The 18,892-nt window shown below is 49.9% G+C and overlaps 1 protein-coding gene across 1 annotated transcript in view; it reads right to left on the bottom strand.

Annotated features, from left to right (window-relative positions):
* The window catches only part of LOC139243902 (calpain-1 catalytic subunit-like), a gene marked incomplete at its 3' end in the record, with an annotated part of 31,300 nt that extends 12,737 nt beyond the window's left edge, over positions 1–18,563 (bottom strand). Inside the window, exons 1-4 of the mRNA XM_070870910.1 lie at positions 18,330–18,563; positions 2,930–2,972; positions 2,743–2,808; positions 130–187 (exon numbers count right to left, since the gene is read on the bottom strand). Coding sequence (XP_070727011.1) covers positions 130–187; positions 2,743–2,808; positions 2,930–2,968 — 163 coding nt within the window. The remainder of the gene's footprint in view (positions 1–129; positions 188–2,742; positions 2,809–2,929; positions 2,973–18,329) is intronic.
* Between the last annotated feature and the right edge of the window lie 329 nt (positions 18,564–18,892).

Raw genomic sequence — 18,892 nt, 5'->3', positions numbered from 1 at the left:
AGCCACGGTGTGTTGGTGGTGGAGGGAGTGAGTGTTAGTACAATGTTAGTAAAAAGATACACCACCTCACATACAGACTGGCAGCTCCCTCCCCTATTCTCAGGGGACTGATCCCCCGATCATACTTACGGGCCGACACAACCTTGTTCAGAATTTTCCGTAGACCGAAAACAGAAATCTCCTCATCCTGAGAAAGAAAAACTCGGATTCAATCTTGGATCAATTTAAACCGTGTTCCCCATTCCAACCCCACCTTCTCCCCAAAACTCCAAAACTCCCCACCTCCCCCCCAAAACTCCCCATCACCTTCCCCCCCAAAACTCCCCCACCACCTTCCCCCATAAACCTCTCCCCCTCCAAAACTCCCCACCTCCCCCCAAATCTCCAACCCCCCCCACCTCACTCCAAAACTCCCCCCGCCCATAAACTCCAAAACTCTCCCCAACTTCCCCCATCCCAAAACCCAAAGCTCCAAAACCCACCACCGACAAAAAATACCCCAAATCTCCCCCCCCAAAACTCCCCATCACCTTCCCCCCCAAATCTCCAAAACTCCCCACCACCTTCCCCCATAAACCTCTCCTCCCCAAAACTCCCCCCAAATCTTCAACCCCCCCACCTCACTCCAAAACTCCCCCCGCCCATAAACTCCAAAACTCCCCCCAACTTCCCCATCCCAAAGCTCCAAAACCCACCACCAACAAAAAATCCCCCCAAATCCCGCCCAAAACTCCCCTGCAACCCCCCCACAAACTCTAAAACACCCCCCAAACCCTCTCAAAACTCCCCCCCAAAACCGCCAAACTCCCCCACCCAAACTCCTACCCAACCCCCTCCAAAACTCCCCACCCCCACCCCAAAACTCCAAACCCCCCCCAAATTCCATACCCCAAAGCTCCAAAACTCATCACCCCAAAACTCCCCCCCAAACTCCCCAACTCCCCCGCAATCCCCCAAACAAACTCCAAAATTCCCCCAAAACCGCCCCCCAAAACTGCAAACTCCCCCCCCAAACCCCAACAACCCCCCGAAAAATCCCCCCAAATCTCCAAAACTCCCCCCAAAACTCTCCTCCAAAACTCCCCCACCCCCCAAACTTGCCCCTCAAAAACTCCCCACCCCCACAAGTTCCCCCACCCCAAAACTCGCCCGCAACCCCCCCCCACAAATTCCAAAACTCCCCCCAAACCTACCCCCCCAAAACACCAAAACTACCTCCCCAAAACTCCAAACCCCTCCAACCCAAAACCCCAAATTCCTCCCCAACTCCAAAACTCCCCCTCAACCCCATCCAAAACACCAAAACTTCCCCCCAAACCCTCCCCAAAACACCAAAACTCCCACCCAAACTCCCCCACTCCAAAACTCCCCCCCACTCTAAACTAACCCACCCAATCAAAAACTCCAAAACTTCCCCAAAACTCCCCCCACCCCAAAACTCCACCCCAAAACTCCCCCACCAAACTCCCCCACCAAACTCCCCCACAATCCACTCCCACAAACTCTAAAACTCCCCTCAACCCCCCTAAAACTCACCTCTCAAAACCCCAAACTCCCCCCCCAACCCCCCAAAGCTCCAAAACTCCCCACCCCACAACTCCCCCCAAAAACTCCATACCCCAAAGCTCCAAAACTCACCCCTCCAATAAATCCCCCCAAAACTCCAAACTCTACCACCTCACTCAAAAACTCTTCCCCAAAAATCTCAACCCCCCCCCACCCCACCCCCACACCCCCCCACACACCCCAAAACACCTCTACTCTAAACTAACTCCCCCAAAACTCCCCACACCCCCCAAAACTCCAAAACTCGCCCCCCAAAACTCCAAATATTCCCCCACCCCAAAACTCCCCCCAAAAACACCAAAAGCTCCCCAACCCCAAAATTCCAAAACTGCCCCCCAAACCTTCCCAAACTCTCTCTCAACAGTCCGAAAATGCCCCACCCCCTCCCCAAAACTTCAAAACTCCCCCCACCCCAAACTGCCCAACCCAAAATTCCCCCGAAAACTCCCCCACCCAAAAACTCACCCCCCCCAAAGCTCCAAAACTCCCCTACCCCAAAACTCCCCAACTCCCCCGCAAACCCCTCCACAAACTCCAAAACTCCCCCTTCAACCCCCCCGCAAAACACCAAAACTCCCCACCCCCCGCAAAAATCCCCCCAAAACTCCACCCAAACCCTCAAAACTCCCCCCAAAGCTCCAACCACCCACCCCAAAACTCCAAAACTCCCCCAAAACTCCCTCCCATCCCAAAACTTCTTTCTCCCCAAAGCTCCCACATCCCCCAAACTCAACTCCAAAAATCCCCACCCCAAACCTCCCCACCATCCCCCCCAAAACTGCCCCACCCCCCACCCCAAAACGCCCCCCAAACTCCAAACCCCCCAAAAACTCCCCCCAAAGCTCGAAAGCTCCCCACCCCCACACAAAACTCCCCACCCAAAAATTGCCACCCCCAAAACTCCTCCCCCCAAAAAATTCACCCTGCAAAAACACGGCCAGCGCAAAACTCCTCCCTCAACCCCAAAGCTCCCCCCCCCCAAAATTCTCCAAAAACCCAAAACACCCCCATAAATAAAATCCTCCCCACACACCATAACCCCCTCCCCCTCCTCCCCTCAACCCACCCCCTCCCCCCCTCACACTCCCCCTGCTCCCCTCACCGTGCCCCCCCCTCCCCCCCTCACACTCCCCCTGCTCCCCTCACCGTGCCCTCCCCCCCCCCCGAGGTCCTTACCGGTGCAGCCAGTTTTGCAAACAGCGCCCTGAAGTTTGCAGGGATGTTATCCACACTCGCTGAACCCTGGAAACAAAGGAACGATGGTGACAAACTGATCCTTCCCCAACCGGTCTAGAGGAGGGAAAGAGGGGAGGGAGGGAGCACAGAGGGAGGGAGGGAGGGATGGATGAAACATCACCATTACCTCATCATCGAACGAGGCCCGAATATGCTCGGTGTCCATGGGTCTGTGAAAACAAAGGACGCAGAGATCAGACCGAGGGTCAACTCACAGGGCATCGGGGTCCCCTCACACAGCCCTCAAATAGTGAGAGAGACAACGAGACAGAGAGAGTGAGACAGAGACAGAGTGAGAGAGGGAGACAGAGACAGAGACAGAGTGAGACAGAGAGAGTGAGAGAGAGATGAGAGAGAGAGAGAGAGAGAGAGAGAGAGAGAGAGAGAATGAGAGAGTGAGACAGAGACAGAGTGAGAGAGACAGAGACAGAGACAGAGTGAGACAGAGAGAGATGAGAGAGAGAGAGATGAGAGAGTGAGACAGAGACAGAGACAGAGAGAGAGACGAGAGAGAGAGAGACACACACAGAGAGAGACAGATAGATATAGAGAGAGACAGACAGAGAGAGAGAGAAACAAAGACAGAGTGACAGAGAGAGTGACAGAGAGAGTGACAGAGAGAGATAGGCAGTGTTATGTATGTAAACATTGTAACTGTGCAAGACTTGCCACCAGAGGGCGCAACAGTTGGAGGCCCAAGTGTCACCTGCACACCTGGTGCAAGGGAGTATAAAAGGTTGTCTGCCATGCTGCTTAGGCACTCTGGAGTTGTATTAAAGAGACTAAGGTCACATCAGTTTAAGCTCACAGTACTCAGTCTTGTGGAGTTATTCTAAACATAACAATTGGCGACGAGTAACAGATCACGAACTTTCACACGGTTATGGCTGCCGTTGGTAATCTTGAGCGATTTGTAGAGGGTGATGATTGGGAAGCCTTCGTTGAGCGTCTTGACCAGTACTCCGTGGCCAATGAGCTGGATGGGGTCGATAAAGCGATCAAGTGCAGGGCGATTCTCCTCACCGTGTGTGGGTTTACAACATACGGCCTCATCAAGCATCTGCTGGCACCGATGAAAACAACGGACAAGACATCGGCAGAGTTGTGTACGCTGGTTCGGGAACACCTCAAACCGAAGGAGAGCATCTTACTGGCCAGGTACTGCTTCTGCACGCTCCATCGCTCCGAAGGCCAGGACGTGGCGAGCTATGTCGCCGACCTAAGACGCCTTGCGGGACCGTGCGTATTTGCTGGATTTTTGGGGGAAATGTTGCGGGACTGATTAGTGCTTGGAATCGGCCGCGAGGTCATTCTTCGCAAGATGCTGTCTGCCGAACCCCCCCCGATCTGAGCAAGGCCACAACGATAGCCCAGGATTTATACTGTTTAAAAAAAGGGGCAGACAAAGGCAGGTAACTATAGGCTGGTTCGTTTAACATCTGTAGTGGGGAAAATGCTTGAAACTATTAAGGAAGAAATAGCGGGACATCTAGATAGGAATAGTGCAATCAAGCAGACGCAGCATGGATTCATGAAGGGGAAATCATGTTTAACTAATTTACTGGAATTCTTTGAGGATATAATGAGCATGGTGGATAGAGGTGTACCGATGGATGTGGTGTATTTAGATTTCCAAAAGGCATTCAATAAGGTGCCACACAAAAGGTTACTGCAGAAGATAGAGGTACGCGGAGTCAGAGGAAATGTATTAGCATGGATCGAGAATTGGCTGGCTAACAGAAAGCAGAGAGTCGGGATAAATGGGTCCTTTTCGGGTTGGAAATCGGTGGTTAGTGGTGTGCCACAGGGATCGGTGCTGGGACCACAACTGTTTACAATATACATAGATGACCTGGAAGAGGGGACAGAGTGTAGTGTAACAAAATTTGCAGATGACACAAAGATTAGTGGGAAAGCGGGTTGTGTAGAGGACTCAGAGAGGCTGCAAAGAGATTTAGATAGGTTAAGCGAATGGGCTAAGGTTTGGCAGATGGAATACAATGTCAGAAAGTGTGAGGTCATCCACCTTGGGAAAAAAAAACAGTAAAAGGGAATATTATTTGAATGGGGAGAAATTACAACATGCTGTGGTGCAGAGGGACCTGGGGGTCCTTGTGCATGAATCTCAAAAAGTTATTTTGCAGGTACAGCAGTTAATCAGGAAGGCGAATGGAATGTTGGCCTTCATTGTGAGAGGGATGGAGTACAAAAGCAGGGAGGTCCTGCTGCAACTGTACAGGGTATTGGTGAGGCCGCAACTGGAGTACTGCGTGCAGTTTTGGTCACCTTACTTAAGGAAGGATATACTGGCTTTGGAGGGGATACAGAGACGATTCACTAGGCTGATTCTGGAGATGTGGGGGTTACCTTATGATGATAGATTGAGTAGACTGGGTCTTTACTCGTTGGAGTTCAGAAGGATGAGGGGTGATCTTATAGAAACATTTAAAATAATGAAAGGGATAGACAAGATCGAGGCAGAGAGGTTGTTTCCACTGGGCGGGGAGACTAGAACTAGGGGGCACAGCCTCAAAATACGGGGGAGCCAATTTAAAACCGAGTTGAGAAGGAATTTCTTCTCCCAGAGGGTTGTGAATCTGTGGAATTCTCTGCCCAAGGAAGCAGTTGAGGCTAGCTCATTGAATGTATTCAAGTCACAGATAGATAGATTTTTAACCAATAAGGGAATTAAGGGTTATGGGGAGCGGGCGGGTAAGTGGAGCTGAGTCCACGGCCAGATCAGCCATGATCTTGTTGAATGGCGGAGCAGGCTCGAGGGGCTAGATGGCCTACTCCTGTTCCTAATTCTTATGTTCTTATTATGTCCACGAACGATAACACTAAACTGATATCATTGCAGCATCGAAACTCACCGGCATAAAATAACACCTTCAGCAGGCAGAACTGTACCTGGCAGGGCTACACACCCGCAGAGGCCAGACCTAGGATGACTCAGAGTTCATCAATGTTGACTCAAGCACTACATGTACAAGGGCTGTGGAACAATGGGGCACCTCCAGCGAATGTGCAGACGTGCTGTGACTCACCACGTGGCAGATCCGGCAGAAGACTGATCCGGCGAGGGTCACGCTGAATGAATGAGAGAGAGAACTCAACCCGAGGCCGAGGAAGAAGTGTATGTGGTACACACCTTCACCACCAAGAGCCCTCCTATAATGCTGAGAGTCAAATGAAACGGCATTCCAGTTTCCATGGAGTTGGACACGGGGGCGAGGTGCAGGAGTTGGCCATTCGGCCCTTCGAGCCTGCACCACCATTCAATAAGATCATGGCTGATCATTCCCTCAGTACCCCTTTCCTGCTTTCTCTCCATACCCCTTGATCCCTTTAACCATAAGAGCCATATCTAACTCCCTCTTGAATATATCCAGTGAATTGGCATCAACAACTCTCTGTGGCAGGGAATTCCACAGGTTAACAACTCTGAGTGAAGAAGTTTCTCCTCATCTCAGTCCTAAATGGCCTGCCCCTTATCCTAAGACTGTGTTTCCTGGTTCTGGACTTCCCCAACATCGGGAAAATTTTTCCCACATCGAGCCTGTCCAATCCCGTCAGAATCTTATGTGTTTCTATGAGATCCCCTCTCATTCTTCTAAACTCCAGTGAATACAGGCCCAGTTGATCCAATCTCTCCTCATATGACAGTCCTGCCATCCCGGGAATCAGTCTGGTGAACCTTCACTGCACTCCCTCAATAGCAAGAATGTCCTTCCTCAGATTTGGAGACCAAAACTAAACACAATATTCCATTCTGTCTCCATTTTATTTCCCTCTGTCTCCCTACATAGGTTCCCATCCCCCTGCCATATTAGTTTAACTCCTCCCCAACAGCACTAGCAAATACTCCCCCTAGGACATTGGTTCCGGTCCTGCCCAGGTGCAGACCGTCCGGTTTGTACTGGTCCACCCCCCCCAGAACCAGTTCCAATGCCCCAGGAATTTGAATCCCTCCCTTCTGCACCACTGCTCAAGCCATGTATTCATCTGAGCTATCCTGTGATTCCTACTCTGACTAGCACGTGGCACTGGTAGCAATCCTGAGACTACTACTTTTGAGGTCCTGCTTTTTAATTTAACTCCTAGCTCCATAAATTCGTCTCGTAAGACCTCATCCCTTTTTTTACCTATATCGTTGGTACCAATGTGCACCACGACAACTGGCTGTTCTCCCTCCCTTTTCAGAATGTCCTGCACCTGCTCCGAGACATCCTTGACCCTTGCACCAGGGAGGCAACATACCATCCTGGAGTCTCGGTTGTGGCCGCAGAAACGCCTATCTATTCCCCTTACAATTGAATCCCCTCTCACTATCGCTCTCCCACTCTTTTTTCTGCCCTCCTGTGCAACAGAGCCAGCCACAGTGCCATGAACTTGGCTGCTGCCAATTATGAGCCAGAAGGCTTTTGAGGAACTGTGGGGCAACAAGGCACAAAGGCCCAAACTGAGCCCGATTTGAACAAAGCTGCGTACTTACACCAAAGAGCTCATACCAGTTATTGGCAGTGCGGCAGTGAAGGTATCGTACGATGGAACTGTGCATGACTTATCACTGTGGATTGTACCAGGCGATGGCCCAATGCTGTTCGGCAGAAGCTGGCTGGGAAAGATCCGATGGAACTGGGATGACATCAAAGCACTGTCTTCAGTGGATGATGCCTCGTGCGCTCAAGTGCTGAGCAAGTTTCCGTCGCTATTTGAACCAGGCATTCGCAACTTCACAGGCATCAAGGTGCAGATCCATCTAGTCCCTGATGAACGACCCATTCATCACAAGGCCCGAGCGATTCCATACATGATGAGGGAGAAAGTCGAGATCGAGCTGGACAGATTTCAACGAGGGGGAATCAGATCGCCAGTTGAGTTCAACGAGTGGGCCAGCCCAATTGTTCCAGTGTTGAAAAGCGATGGCACGGTCAGAATCTGCGGAGACTACAAGGTAACGAACAACCGAGTCTCGGTACAGGACCAGTACCCACTACCCAAGGTGGATGACCTGTTCACAACGTTAGCAGGGGGGGGAAGTCGTTCACCAAATTGGATCTAACCTCCGCTTACATGACACAGGAGCTGGCTGAATCTTCGAAAAGATTGATGTGCATCAACACGCACAAAGGACTGTTTATATACCACAGGTGCCCTTTTGGGATTCGCTTGGCTGTGGCCATTTTCCAGAGGAACATGGAGAGTCTGCTGAAATCAATTCCGCGCACCGTTGTGTTTCAAGACGCCATCCTGATCACCGGTCGTGACACCACTGAACACCTACACAATCTGGAAGAGGTTCTAAGTCGACTAGACAGAGTGGGGCTCAGGCTGAAACGCTCCAAGTGTCTTTTCCTGGCGCCAGAGGTTGAATTTTTGGGGAGATTGCGGCAGACAGCATCAGACCCACGGACTCAAAGGTGGAGACCATCAACAATGCACCCAGACCACAGAATGTGGCGGAGTTGCGTTCGTTCCTGGGACTCCTCAACTATTTTGGTAACTTTCTACCCGGGTTGAACACTTTGCTGGAACTGTTGCACATGTTGCTATGGAAAGATGTGGACTGGGTTTGGCGTAAATCTCAAGAGATAGCCTTTAATAAGGCCAGAAACCTGCTATGTTCTAACAAGCTACTTGTATTGTATGACCCATGTAAACTTTTAGTGCTAGCTTGTGATGCATCTTTGTACGGTGTTGGCTGTGTGTTACAGCAAGCCAATGTATCAGGCAAACTCCAACCAGTTGCTTATGCATCTAGAAGTCTATCTAAGGCTGAAAGAGCCTATGGTATGGAGGAGAAAGGGGCAATACCATGCATATACGGGGTTAAGAAAATGCACCAATATTTATTTGGACTCCGGTTCGAGCTTGAAACCGACCACAAGCCGCTCATTTCGCTGTTTTCAGAAAGCAACGGTATAAACACCAATTGCTTCATCTCGCATCCAGAGATGGGCACTAACATTGTCCGCCTATGACTATGTAATCCGCCACAGACCAGGCACGGAGAACTGCGCTGATGCCCTCAGTCGGCTACCATTGCCCATCACCGGGGGTGGAAATGGCGCAACCCGTAGACTTGCTTCTGGTCATGGATGTTTTTGAGAGCAAGAGGTCATAGAAACATAGAAAATAGGTGCAGGAGTAGGCCATTCGGCCCTTCGAGCCTGCACCACCATTCAATGAGTTCATGGTTGATCACTCCCTCAGTACCCCTTTCCTGCTTTCTCTCCATACCCCTTGATCCCTTTAGATGCAAGGGCCACATCTAACTCCCTCTTGAATATATTTCGTGAATTGGCCTCAACAACTTCCTGTGGTAGAGAATTCCACAGGTTCACCACTCTCTGAGTGAAGAAGTTTCTCCTCATCTCGGTCCTAAATGGCTTACCCCTTATCCTTAGACTGTGACCCCTGGTTCTGGACTTCCCCAACAGCGGGAACATTCTTCCTACATCTAACCTGTCCAGTCCCGTCAGAATTTTACATGTTTCTATGAGATCTCCTCTCATTCTTCTAAACTCCAATGAATACAAGCCCAGTTGATCCAGTCTCTCCTCATATGTCAGTCCTGCCATCCCGGGAATCAGTCTGGTGAACCTTCGCTGCACTCCCTCAATAGCAAGAATGTCCTTCCTCAGATTAGGAGATCAAAACTGAACACAATATTCCAGTTGAGGCCTCACTAAGGCCTTGTACAACTGCAGTAAGACCTCCTTGCTCCTATACTCAAATCCCCTAGCTATAAAGGCCAACATGCCATTTGCCTTCTTCACCGCCTGCTGTACCTGCATGCCAACTTTCAATGACTGATGAACCATGACACCCAGGTCTCGTTGCACCTCCCCTTTTCCTAATCTGTCACCATTCAGATAATATTCTGCCTTCGTGTTTTTGCCACCAAAGTGGATAACCTCACATTTATCCACATTATACTGCATCTGCCATGCATTTGCCCACTCACCTAACCTGTCCAAGTCACCCTGCAGCCTCTTAGCATCCTCCTCACAGCTCACACTGCCACCCAGCTTAGTGTCATCTGAAAACTTGGGAGGTATTACATTCAATTCCTTCATCTAAATCATTAATATCTATTGGGGTCCCAGCACTGAACCTTGCGGTACCCCACTAGTCACTGCCTGCCATTCTGAAAAGGACCCGTTTATTTCTAGAAATAGTGGATGTATTGGTGATCATTTTCCGACAGTCTATTGACTCTGGATCAGTTCCTAAGGACTGGAGGGTAGCTAATGTAACACCACTTTTTAAAAAAGGAGGGAGAGAAAACGGGTAATTATAGACCGGTTAGTCTGACATCGGCAGTGGGGAAAATGTTGGAATCAATTATTAAAGATGAAATAGCAGCACATTTGGAAAGCAGTGACAGGATCAGTCCAAGTCAGCATGGATTTATGAAAGGGAAATCATGCTCGACGAATCTTCTATAATTTTTTGAGGCTGTAACTAGTAGAGTGGACAAGGGAAAACCAGTGGATGTGGTGTATTTTGACTTTCAAAAGGCTTTTGAGATAAGGTCCCACACAAGAGATTGGTGTGCAAAATCAAAGCACATGGTATTGGAGTTAATGTATTGATGTGGATAGAGAACTGGTTGGCAGACAGGAAGCAAAGAGTAAACATAGAAACATAGAAAAGAGTCGATAGACTGTTGGAAAATGATCACCAATGCATCCACTATTTCTCGGGCCACTTCCTTAAGTACTCTGGGATGCAGACTATCAGGCCCCGGGGATTTATCGGCCTTCAATCCCATCAATTTCCCTAACACAATTTCCTGACTCGACCCTCGGTCCCCTAGTATTTCCGGAAGGTTATTTATGTCTTCCTTCGTGAAGACAGAACCAAAGTATTTGTTCAATTGGTCTGCCAATCTTTATAAATTCACCTGAATCTGACTGCAAGGGACCTATGTTTGTCTTCACTAATCGTTTTCTCTTCACATATCTATAGAAGCTTTTGCAGTCACCAGTCACGGCTCACCAGATCAGGACCTGGGCAAGCCAGGACCCTGGCTATCACTAGTAAAAAGTTACATCCTCAATGGGAGATAGTTGACCGTTCCCGGGGAAATGCACGATGAAATTAAGCCTTTTTACCGACGTAATGATGAAATGTCCATCCAGTCGGATTGTCTTTTATGGGGTAATCGCATGGTTTTCCTAAAAAATGGCCGGGAAACGTTTATACGCGACCTATACAGTATCCACCCAGGCACAGTCATGAAGAAGACTATCGCCAGGTCGTACGTTTGGTGACCCGGCACAGACTCGGATTTGGAGTTCAGGATCCACGTAGATTTTGCTGTTCCCCTTCTAGGAAAGATGTTCTTAGTAGTAGTGGACACTTACTCTAAATGGATTGAGTGTGTGATCATGTCATCCTGCACCTCCACTGCCAGCACTGAAAGCCTCCGGGCTATGTTCATCACCCATGGTTTGCCCGACGTCCTTGTCAGTGACAATGGACCATGTTTCACCAGCTCAGAATTCAAGGAGTTTATGACCCGCAATGGCATTAAGCACGTCAGGCCTGCCCCGTTTAAGCCCGCATCCAACAGTCAAGCAGAACGGGCAGTCCAAACCATCAAGCAGAGCTTGAAACGCGTGACGGATGGCTCTCTGCAGACCCGGTTATCTCGGGTTCTGCTCAGCTACCACACGCGACCCCACTCACTCACTGGGGGTTCCCCCCGCGGACTTGTTAATGAAGAGACCACTCAAAACCAGGCTCTCCTTAGTCCGCCCGGATCTGAATGATCACGTGGAAACCCGGCATCACATGTAGCACGATCACGCGGCTGTATCGCGTGACATTGATGGTAACGACCCTGTGTTTGTCCTTAATTACGGTCGTGGTCCTAAATGAGTCGCTGGCACTGTCTTGGCCAAGGAGGGGAAGAGAGTGTTTATTGTCAAACTACTGAATGGACATAGAAACATAGAAACATAGAAAATAGGTGCAGGAGTAGGCCATTCAGCCCTTCTAGCCTGCACCGCCATTCAATGAGTTCATGGCTGAACATGAAACTTCAGTACCCCCTTCCTGCTTTCTCGCCATAACCCTTGATCCCCCGAGTAGTAAGGACTTCATCTAACTCCCTTTTGAATATATTTAGTGAATTGGCCTCAACTACTTTCTGTGGTAGAGAATTCCACAGGTTCACCACTCTCTGGGTGAAGAAGTTTCTCCTCATCTCGGTCCTAAATGGCTTACCCCTTATCCTCAGACTGTGACCCCTGGTTCTGGACTTCCCCAACATTGGGAACATTCTTTCTGCATCTAACCTGTCTAAACCCGTCAGAATTTTAAACGTTTCTATGAGATCCCCTCTCATTCTTCTGAACTCCAGTGAATACAAGCCCAGTTGATCCAATCTTTCTTGATAGGTCAGTCCCGCCATCCCGGGAATCAGTCTGGTGAACCTTCGCTGCACTCCCTCAATAGCAAGAATGTCCTTCCTCAAGTTAGGAGACCAAAACTGTACACAATACTCCAGGTGTGGCCTCACCAAGGCCCTGTACAACTGTAGCAACACCTCCCTGCCCCTGTATTCAAATCCCCTCGCTATGAAGGCCAACATGCCATTTGCTTTCTTAACCGCCTGCTGTACCTGCATGCCAACCTTCAATGACTGATGTACCATGACACCCAGGTCTCGTTGCACCTTCCCTTTTCCTAATCTGTCACCATTCAGATAATAGTCTGTCTCTCTGTTTTTACCACCAAAGTGGATAACCTCACATTTATCCACATTATACTTCATCTGCCATGCATTTGCCCACTCACCTAACCTATCCAAGTCACTCTGCAGCCTAATAGCATCCTCCTCGCAGCTCACACTGCCACCCAACTTAGTATCATCTGCAAATTTGGAGATACTGCATTTAATCCCCTCGTCTAAATCATTAATGTACAATGTAAACAGCTGGGGCCCCAGCACAGAACCTTGCAGTACCCCACTAGTCACTGCCTGCCATTCTGAAAAGTACCCGTTTACTCCTACTCTTTGCTTCCTGTCTGACAACCAGTTCTCAATCCACATCAGCACACTACCCCCAATCCCATGTGCTTTAACTTTGCACATTAATCTCTTGTGTGGGACCTTGTCGAAAGCCTTCTGAAAGTCCAAATATACCACATCAACTGGTTCTCCTTTGTCCAAACATGCAGAAAGCATTTGGATCAGACCAAACATCGGTTCACCGACAACCAGGAACAACCTGGAGAGAATCACCATCATCAATCCACCAACACTCACCCAACCAGCAATCGACCTCGCTGTCAATCACGAGGATGAACCCACCATTCCCAACAGTCCTGTCAGACCAGCCGCACCACAGTGCAGCAATGGTCCGACCAACTCACCCATACCAGGCTTCGAACTCGGGCATTCAACCAGGGAGCAAAGGACCCCGGACCACCTCAACTTGTAAATAATTTGTATCAATGACTTTGGGGGGGGGGGGCCAGTGATGTTATGTATGTAAACATTGTAACTGTATAAGACTTGCCACCAGGGGGCGCAACTGTTGGAGGCCCAAGGGTCACCTGCACACCTGGTGCAAGGGAGTATAAAAGGTTGTCTGCCATGCTGCTTCAGTACTCTGGAGTTTTATTAAAGAGGCTAAGGTCACATCAGTTTTAGCTCACAGTACTCAGTCTTGTTGAGTTATTCTAAACATAAGAGAGAGACAGCGCATGAGAGACAGAGAGACAGAGACACAGACAGATAGAGAGAGATAGAGAGATAGAGAGATAGAGAGAGAGAGAGAGAGAGAGAGAGAGAGAGAGTTTGTGTATGGAGAAAGAGTCAGACTGAACACTGTGAGCTCAAAGTAAAGTGTGACCTTAGTCTTTTATCTCCAGAGTGCCTCTCCAACCTGTGAGGCCTCCTTAAATACCTGTGCTTCCAAGGTATTATGGGATCCCTTGGGACTCCAGGGGATGAGCCCTCTGGTGGCTGTACAGAGTAAATACAAGTTTACATATATAACAACATTCCCCCCCCCCAAAGCCAATAGTGTAACTATTTACAATGTGAGTCGATCTGGAGCCCTTCTTGCCCTGGTTGATCGTCTCAGTGTGAAAGCTGGTGTTGTTGAATCATTTGTTGGGCCCTCACTGGGCTGCTGTGCAGCTGGCCTTGCTGGGCTGCCTGGTGTGTTGGGCCCTGCTGGGCTGCTGGGGATGGTGGGTTCTGCTTCGTGGTTAACCGTGGTGCCGGTTGCCACTGGTGTGTGTGTTGGGGGATCAACAAAGGTAGGGTCCAAGGTGGGTTGCTCAGGGTAGTCCGTGAATCTGAGTTTGATTTGATCCAAGTGTTTCCGGTGAATGAGTCTATTTGAAAGTTTGACCCGAAACACCCTGCTCCCCTCTTTGGCCATGACAGTGCTGGGAAGCCACTTGGGACCTTGTCCATAATTTAATACAAATACAGGATCATTGATTTCAATCTCACATGACACATTTGCGCTATCATGGTATGCACTTTGTTGAAGCTGCCTGCTCTCTACCTGTTCATGTAGATCAGGGTGAACTAACGAGAGCCTTGTCTTAAGTGCCCTTTTCATGAGCAGTTCAGCAGGTGGGATCCCAGTGAGTGAGTGGGGTCTCGTGCGGTAGCTAAGCAGGACTCGGGATAGGCGAGTCTGCAGTGAGCCTTCAGTTACCCTCTTCAAGCCTTGCTTGATAGTTTGCACTGCTCTCTCTGCCTGACCATTGGACGCTGGTTTAAACGGGGCAGATGTGACATGTTTGATCCTGTTACGGGTCATGAATTCTTTGAACTCAGCACTGGTAAAACATGGCCCGTTGTTGCTCACCAGGACATCGGGTAAGCAGTGCATGGCAAACACGGCCCGCAGGCTTTCAGTAGTTGCAGCGGACGTGCTAGCCGACATTATCTCACATTCAATCCACTTGAAGTACGCGTCTACAACCACAAGGGATATTTCACCCAAGAACGGGCCTGCATAGTCGACGTGTACCCTAAACCACGGTTTGGAGGGCCAAGACCATAAACTTAGCCGGGCCTCCCTGGGTCCATTGCTTAACTGCGAGCGTGTATTACATCTGTGAACGCACGACTCGATTGCTCCACAGAAGGCAGTCTGCCTGTATAGACATTTCATCTTTGCGCCGCTGGAACGGCTTTATCTCTTCCTGCATTTCCACTGGGACACTGGACCAGCTCCCGTGAAGCACACAGCTTTTGACTAGAGATAATAAGGGGTCCTGGCTTGTCCAGGTTTTGATCTGCCGGGCAGTGACAGGTGATTGCTCACTCTCAAATGCTTCCATAACCATGGTTAGATCTGCGGGCTGTGCCATTTCCACCCCTGTGGTGGGCAATGGCAGCCTACTGAGAGCATCGGCGCAGTTTTCTGTGCCTGGCCTGTGGCGGATGGCGTAGTTGTATGCGGACAACGTGAGCGCCCATCTCTGGATGCGGGTCGATGTGTTGGTATTTATCCCTTTACTCTCGGAAAACAGGGATATAGGTGGCTTATGGTCAGTTTCCAATTCGAATTTTAGCCCAAACAGGTATTGATGCATTTTCTTTACCCCATAGACACACGCTAACACTTCTTTTTCAATCATGCTGTAGGCTCTCTCGGCCTTAGACAGACTCCTGGATATATAAACAACCGGTTGCAGTTTCCCGAAATCATTAGCTTGTTGCAATACACACCCGACGCCATATGATGACACATCACATGCTAGTACCAAACGCTTACATGGATCATACAACACAAGCAATTTGTTTGAGCATAACAATTTTCTCGCTTTTACAAAGGCATTTTTTTGGCTTTTGCCCCAAACCCATTCGCCCCCTTTTCGTAGTAAGACGTGTAATGGTTCTAACAGTGTGCTGAGACCCGGTAAGAAGTTACCAAAGTAGTTCAAGAGTCCCAGAAACGACCGCAGCTCCGTCACGTTCTGTGGCCTCGGTGCGTTCTCGATTGCCTCCGTCTTCGCGTTGTTGGGCCTGATGTCGTCCGCCGCAATCCTCCTCCCCAGGAACTCCACTTCAGGCACCAGGAAAACGCACTTTGAGCGTTTTAACCTGAGCCCCACGCGGTTGAGTCGACTAAGAACCTCCTCCAGGTTCTGCAGATGCTCGACTGTGTTCCGACCTGTGACCAAGATGTCGTCCTGGAAAACCACGGTGTGCGGGACCGACTTCAGTAAACTTTCCATGTTTCTCTGGAATATCGCCACCACTGATCGGTTTCCAAACAGGCACCTGTTATAAACAAAAATACCTTTGTGCGTGTTGATGCAGGTGAGGGCCTTCGATGATTCCTCCAGTTCCTGCGTCATGTAGGCTGAAGTCAGATCCAGCTTTGTGAACGTCTTTCCTCCCGCCAGCGTTAAAAAGAGGTCGTCGGCCTTTGGTAGTGGGTATTGGTCCTGCAGGGAGAAACGATTGATAGTTACTTTGTAATCGCCACAGATTCTGACGGTGCCGTCTCCCTTGAGGACTGGGACGATAGGACTGGCCCACTCGCTGAACACGATCGGTGAGATGATGCCCTCTTGTTGCAGCCGGTCTAGCTCGATCTCTACCCTTTCTCTCATCATGTACGGTACTGCTCTCACCTTGTGATGGATGGGTCACGCCCCCGGAATTAGGTGGATCTGCACTTTTGCTCCTTGGAATTTCCCGATGCCTGGTTCGAACAGCGAGTGGAACTTGTTCAAGACCTGGGTACACGAATTTTCGTCAGCGGGCGATAGCACTCGGACATCGTCCCAGTTGCAGCTTATCTTTCCCAGCCAGCTCCTGCCGAGCAGCGTGGGACCATTGCCCAGTACCACCCAGAGTGGTAGCTTGTGCACCGCTCCATCGTAGGAGACCTTTACGGTAGAACTGCCGATTACAGGAATCAGTTCTTTTGTGTAAGTTCTTAGTTTCGTGTGAACTGTACTTAAGACTGGCCTTGAGGCCTTGTTGCACCACAACCTTTCGAAAGTCTTTTTGCCCATGATGGACTGGTTCACGCCCGTGTCCAGCTCCATTGACACCGGGAGTCCATTTAGTTCAACATTCCACATTATTGGGGGACAATTTGTGGTGAATGTGTGCACCCCATGTACCTCTGCCTCCTCGGTCTGAGGCTCTGGTTCGTCGTGATCCTCCGTGGATCTGTCCTCCTCTGCAACATGATGGTTTGCAGGTTTAAGAGGCTTAGCAGCTCGCCTGCACACTCGTTGGAGGTGTCCCATTGTTCCACAGCCCTTGCCAACGTATCCTTTGAATCGGCATGAATGGAAACGATGATCACCCCCGCAGTGCCAACAAGGTGTTAATGGCCTTGTATTCATCACCCTTGATGGTGGACTCTGAGACATCTGCGGACGTGCAGCTGCAGGTATGTGTGACCTGCCCTGTATGTTACGATTTGAAAACAACATCACTTTGTTCACAGTACTTGTAGCAGCACTTGTGAGCTGAGAGATTTGCTTCGTATTGTCACTGGTGGCAATGAACACCTGGACTATCGCAATGGCCTTACTCAAGGTTGGGGTCTCTACAGTCAAAAGTTTGCGAAGTATGGTTTCGTGGCCAATGCCAAGTACGAAAAAGTCTCTGAGCATGTGTTCCAAATGTCCTTCAAATTCGCAATGTCCTGCAAGGCGTCTTAGCTCGGCGACATAACTCGCCACTTCCTGGTCTTCAGACCTTTTGTAGGTGTAGAACCAGTACCTCGCCATCAGAACGCTTTCCTTCGGGTTCTCGGACCAGTGTGCACAAATCGTCGTACGATTTCTCTGTGAGTTTTGCTGGAGTGAGCAGATTCTTCATGAGGCCATACGTTGGTGCCCCACAGACAGTGAGGAGGATCGCTCTGCGTTTGACAGCGCTCTCTTCCCCATCTAGCTCGTTGGCCACGAAGTATTGGTCGAGTCACTCCACAAAAGTTTCCCAATCATCTCCCTCCGAAAATTTCTCCAGGATGCCCACTGTTCTCTGCATCTTTGGGTTCGCTATCTGTATCTCGTCGCCAGTTGTTGTGTATGGAGAAAGAGTCAGACTGACCACTGTGAGCTCAAAGTAACGTGTGACCTTAGTCTTTTATTGCAGGTCTCCAGAGTGCCTCTCCAACCTGTGAAGCCTCCTTAAATACCTGTGCTCCCAAGGGATTATGGGATCCCTTGGGACTCCAGGGGATGAGCCCTCTGGTGGCTGTACAGAGTAAATACAAGTCCACATATATAACAGACAAAGTGTGAGAGACAGAAACGGAGACAGGTGAGATATAGAGGCAGAGAGAGAGGGAGATAGAGACAGAGAGAGAAAGATATATATATATATATATATTTAGATATAGAGAGTGGTAGAGAGAGAGAAAGAGAGGTAGAGGGGGACAGAGAGAGATCGAGAGACAGAGTGAGAGGAATATCTTCATGAATACCCGTGCCCCCTTCCTCCTGTGCCTCCACCCCCCCCCCGTACCCCCCATCCTGTGCCCTCCCTCCCCCAACCTCGTACTCACTGTGTCTTGGAGCGATTCTCTGTGAACACTCTCAGGGCGAAGTCTCCGTCTTTCTGGGGTTCGAAGGTTGAGGGGACAATGAGATATTCTCCCGGGGGGAGCTTGAAGCGCGAGGAGACCTCCCGCAGGTTGATGAAATTCTCGGAGCGTACCCGGGAGCCGTGGGTGGTGAAGTAGCTCTTCGGGAGATGGACGTTCGTCACCCCCTGAAACTGTGTGGGTACAGGGCAGGGCAGGTGGTGAGGGGGGTTCAGTCCTTACCCCCAATACCCACCCCGAATAACCCCCAATACTCACCCCCTGAAACTGTGTGGGTACAGGGCAGGGCAGGTGGTGAGCGGGGTTCAGTCCTTACCCCCAATACCCACCCCGAATAACCCCCAATACTCACCCTGAAACTGTGTGGGTACAGGGCAGGGCAGGTGGTGAGCGGGGTTCAGTCCTTACCCCCAAAACCCACCCCGAATAACCCCCAATACTCACCCTGAAACTGTGTGGGTACAGGGCAGGGCAGGTGGTGAGGGGGGTTCAGTCCTTACCCCCAAAACCCACCCCGAATAACC

Source organism: Pristiophorus japonicus, unplaced genomic scaffold (assembly GCF_044704955.1).
Source record: "Pristiophorus japonicus isolate sPriJap1 unplaced genomic scaffold, sPriJap1.hap1 HAP1_SCAFFOLD_1919, whole genome shotgun sequence".
Lineage (NCBI taxonomy): Eukaryota > Metazoa > Chordata > Chondrichthyes > Pristiophoridae > Pristiophorus > Pristiophorus japonicus.
Note: the sequence above shows the minus strand (reverse complement) of the source record. Positions and strands in the feature narration are given on the sequence as shown.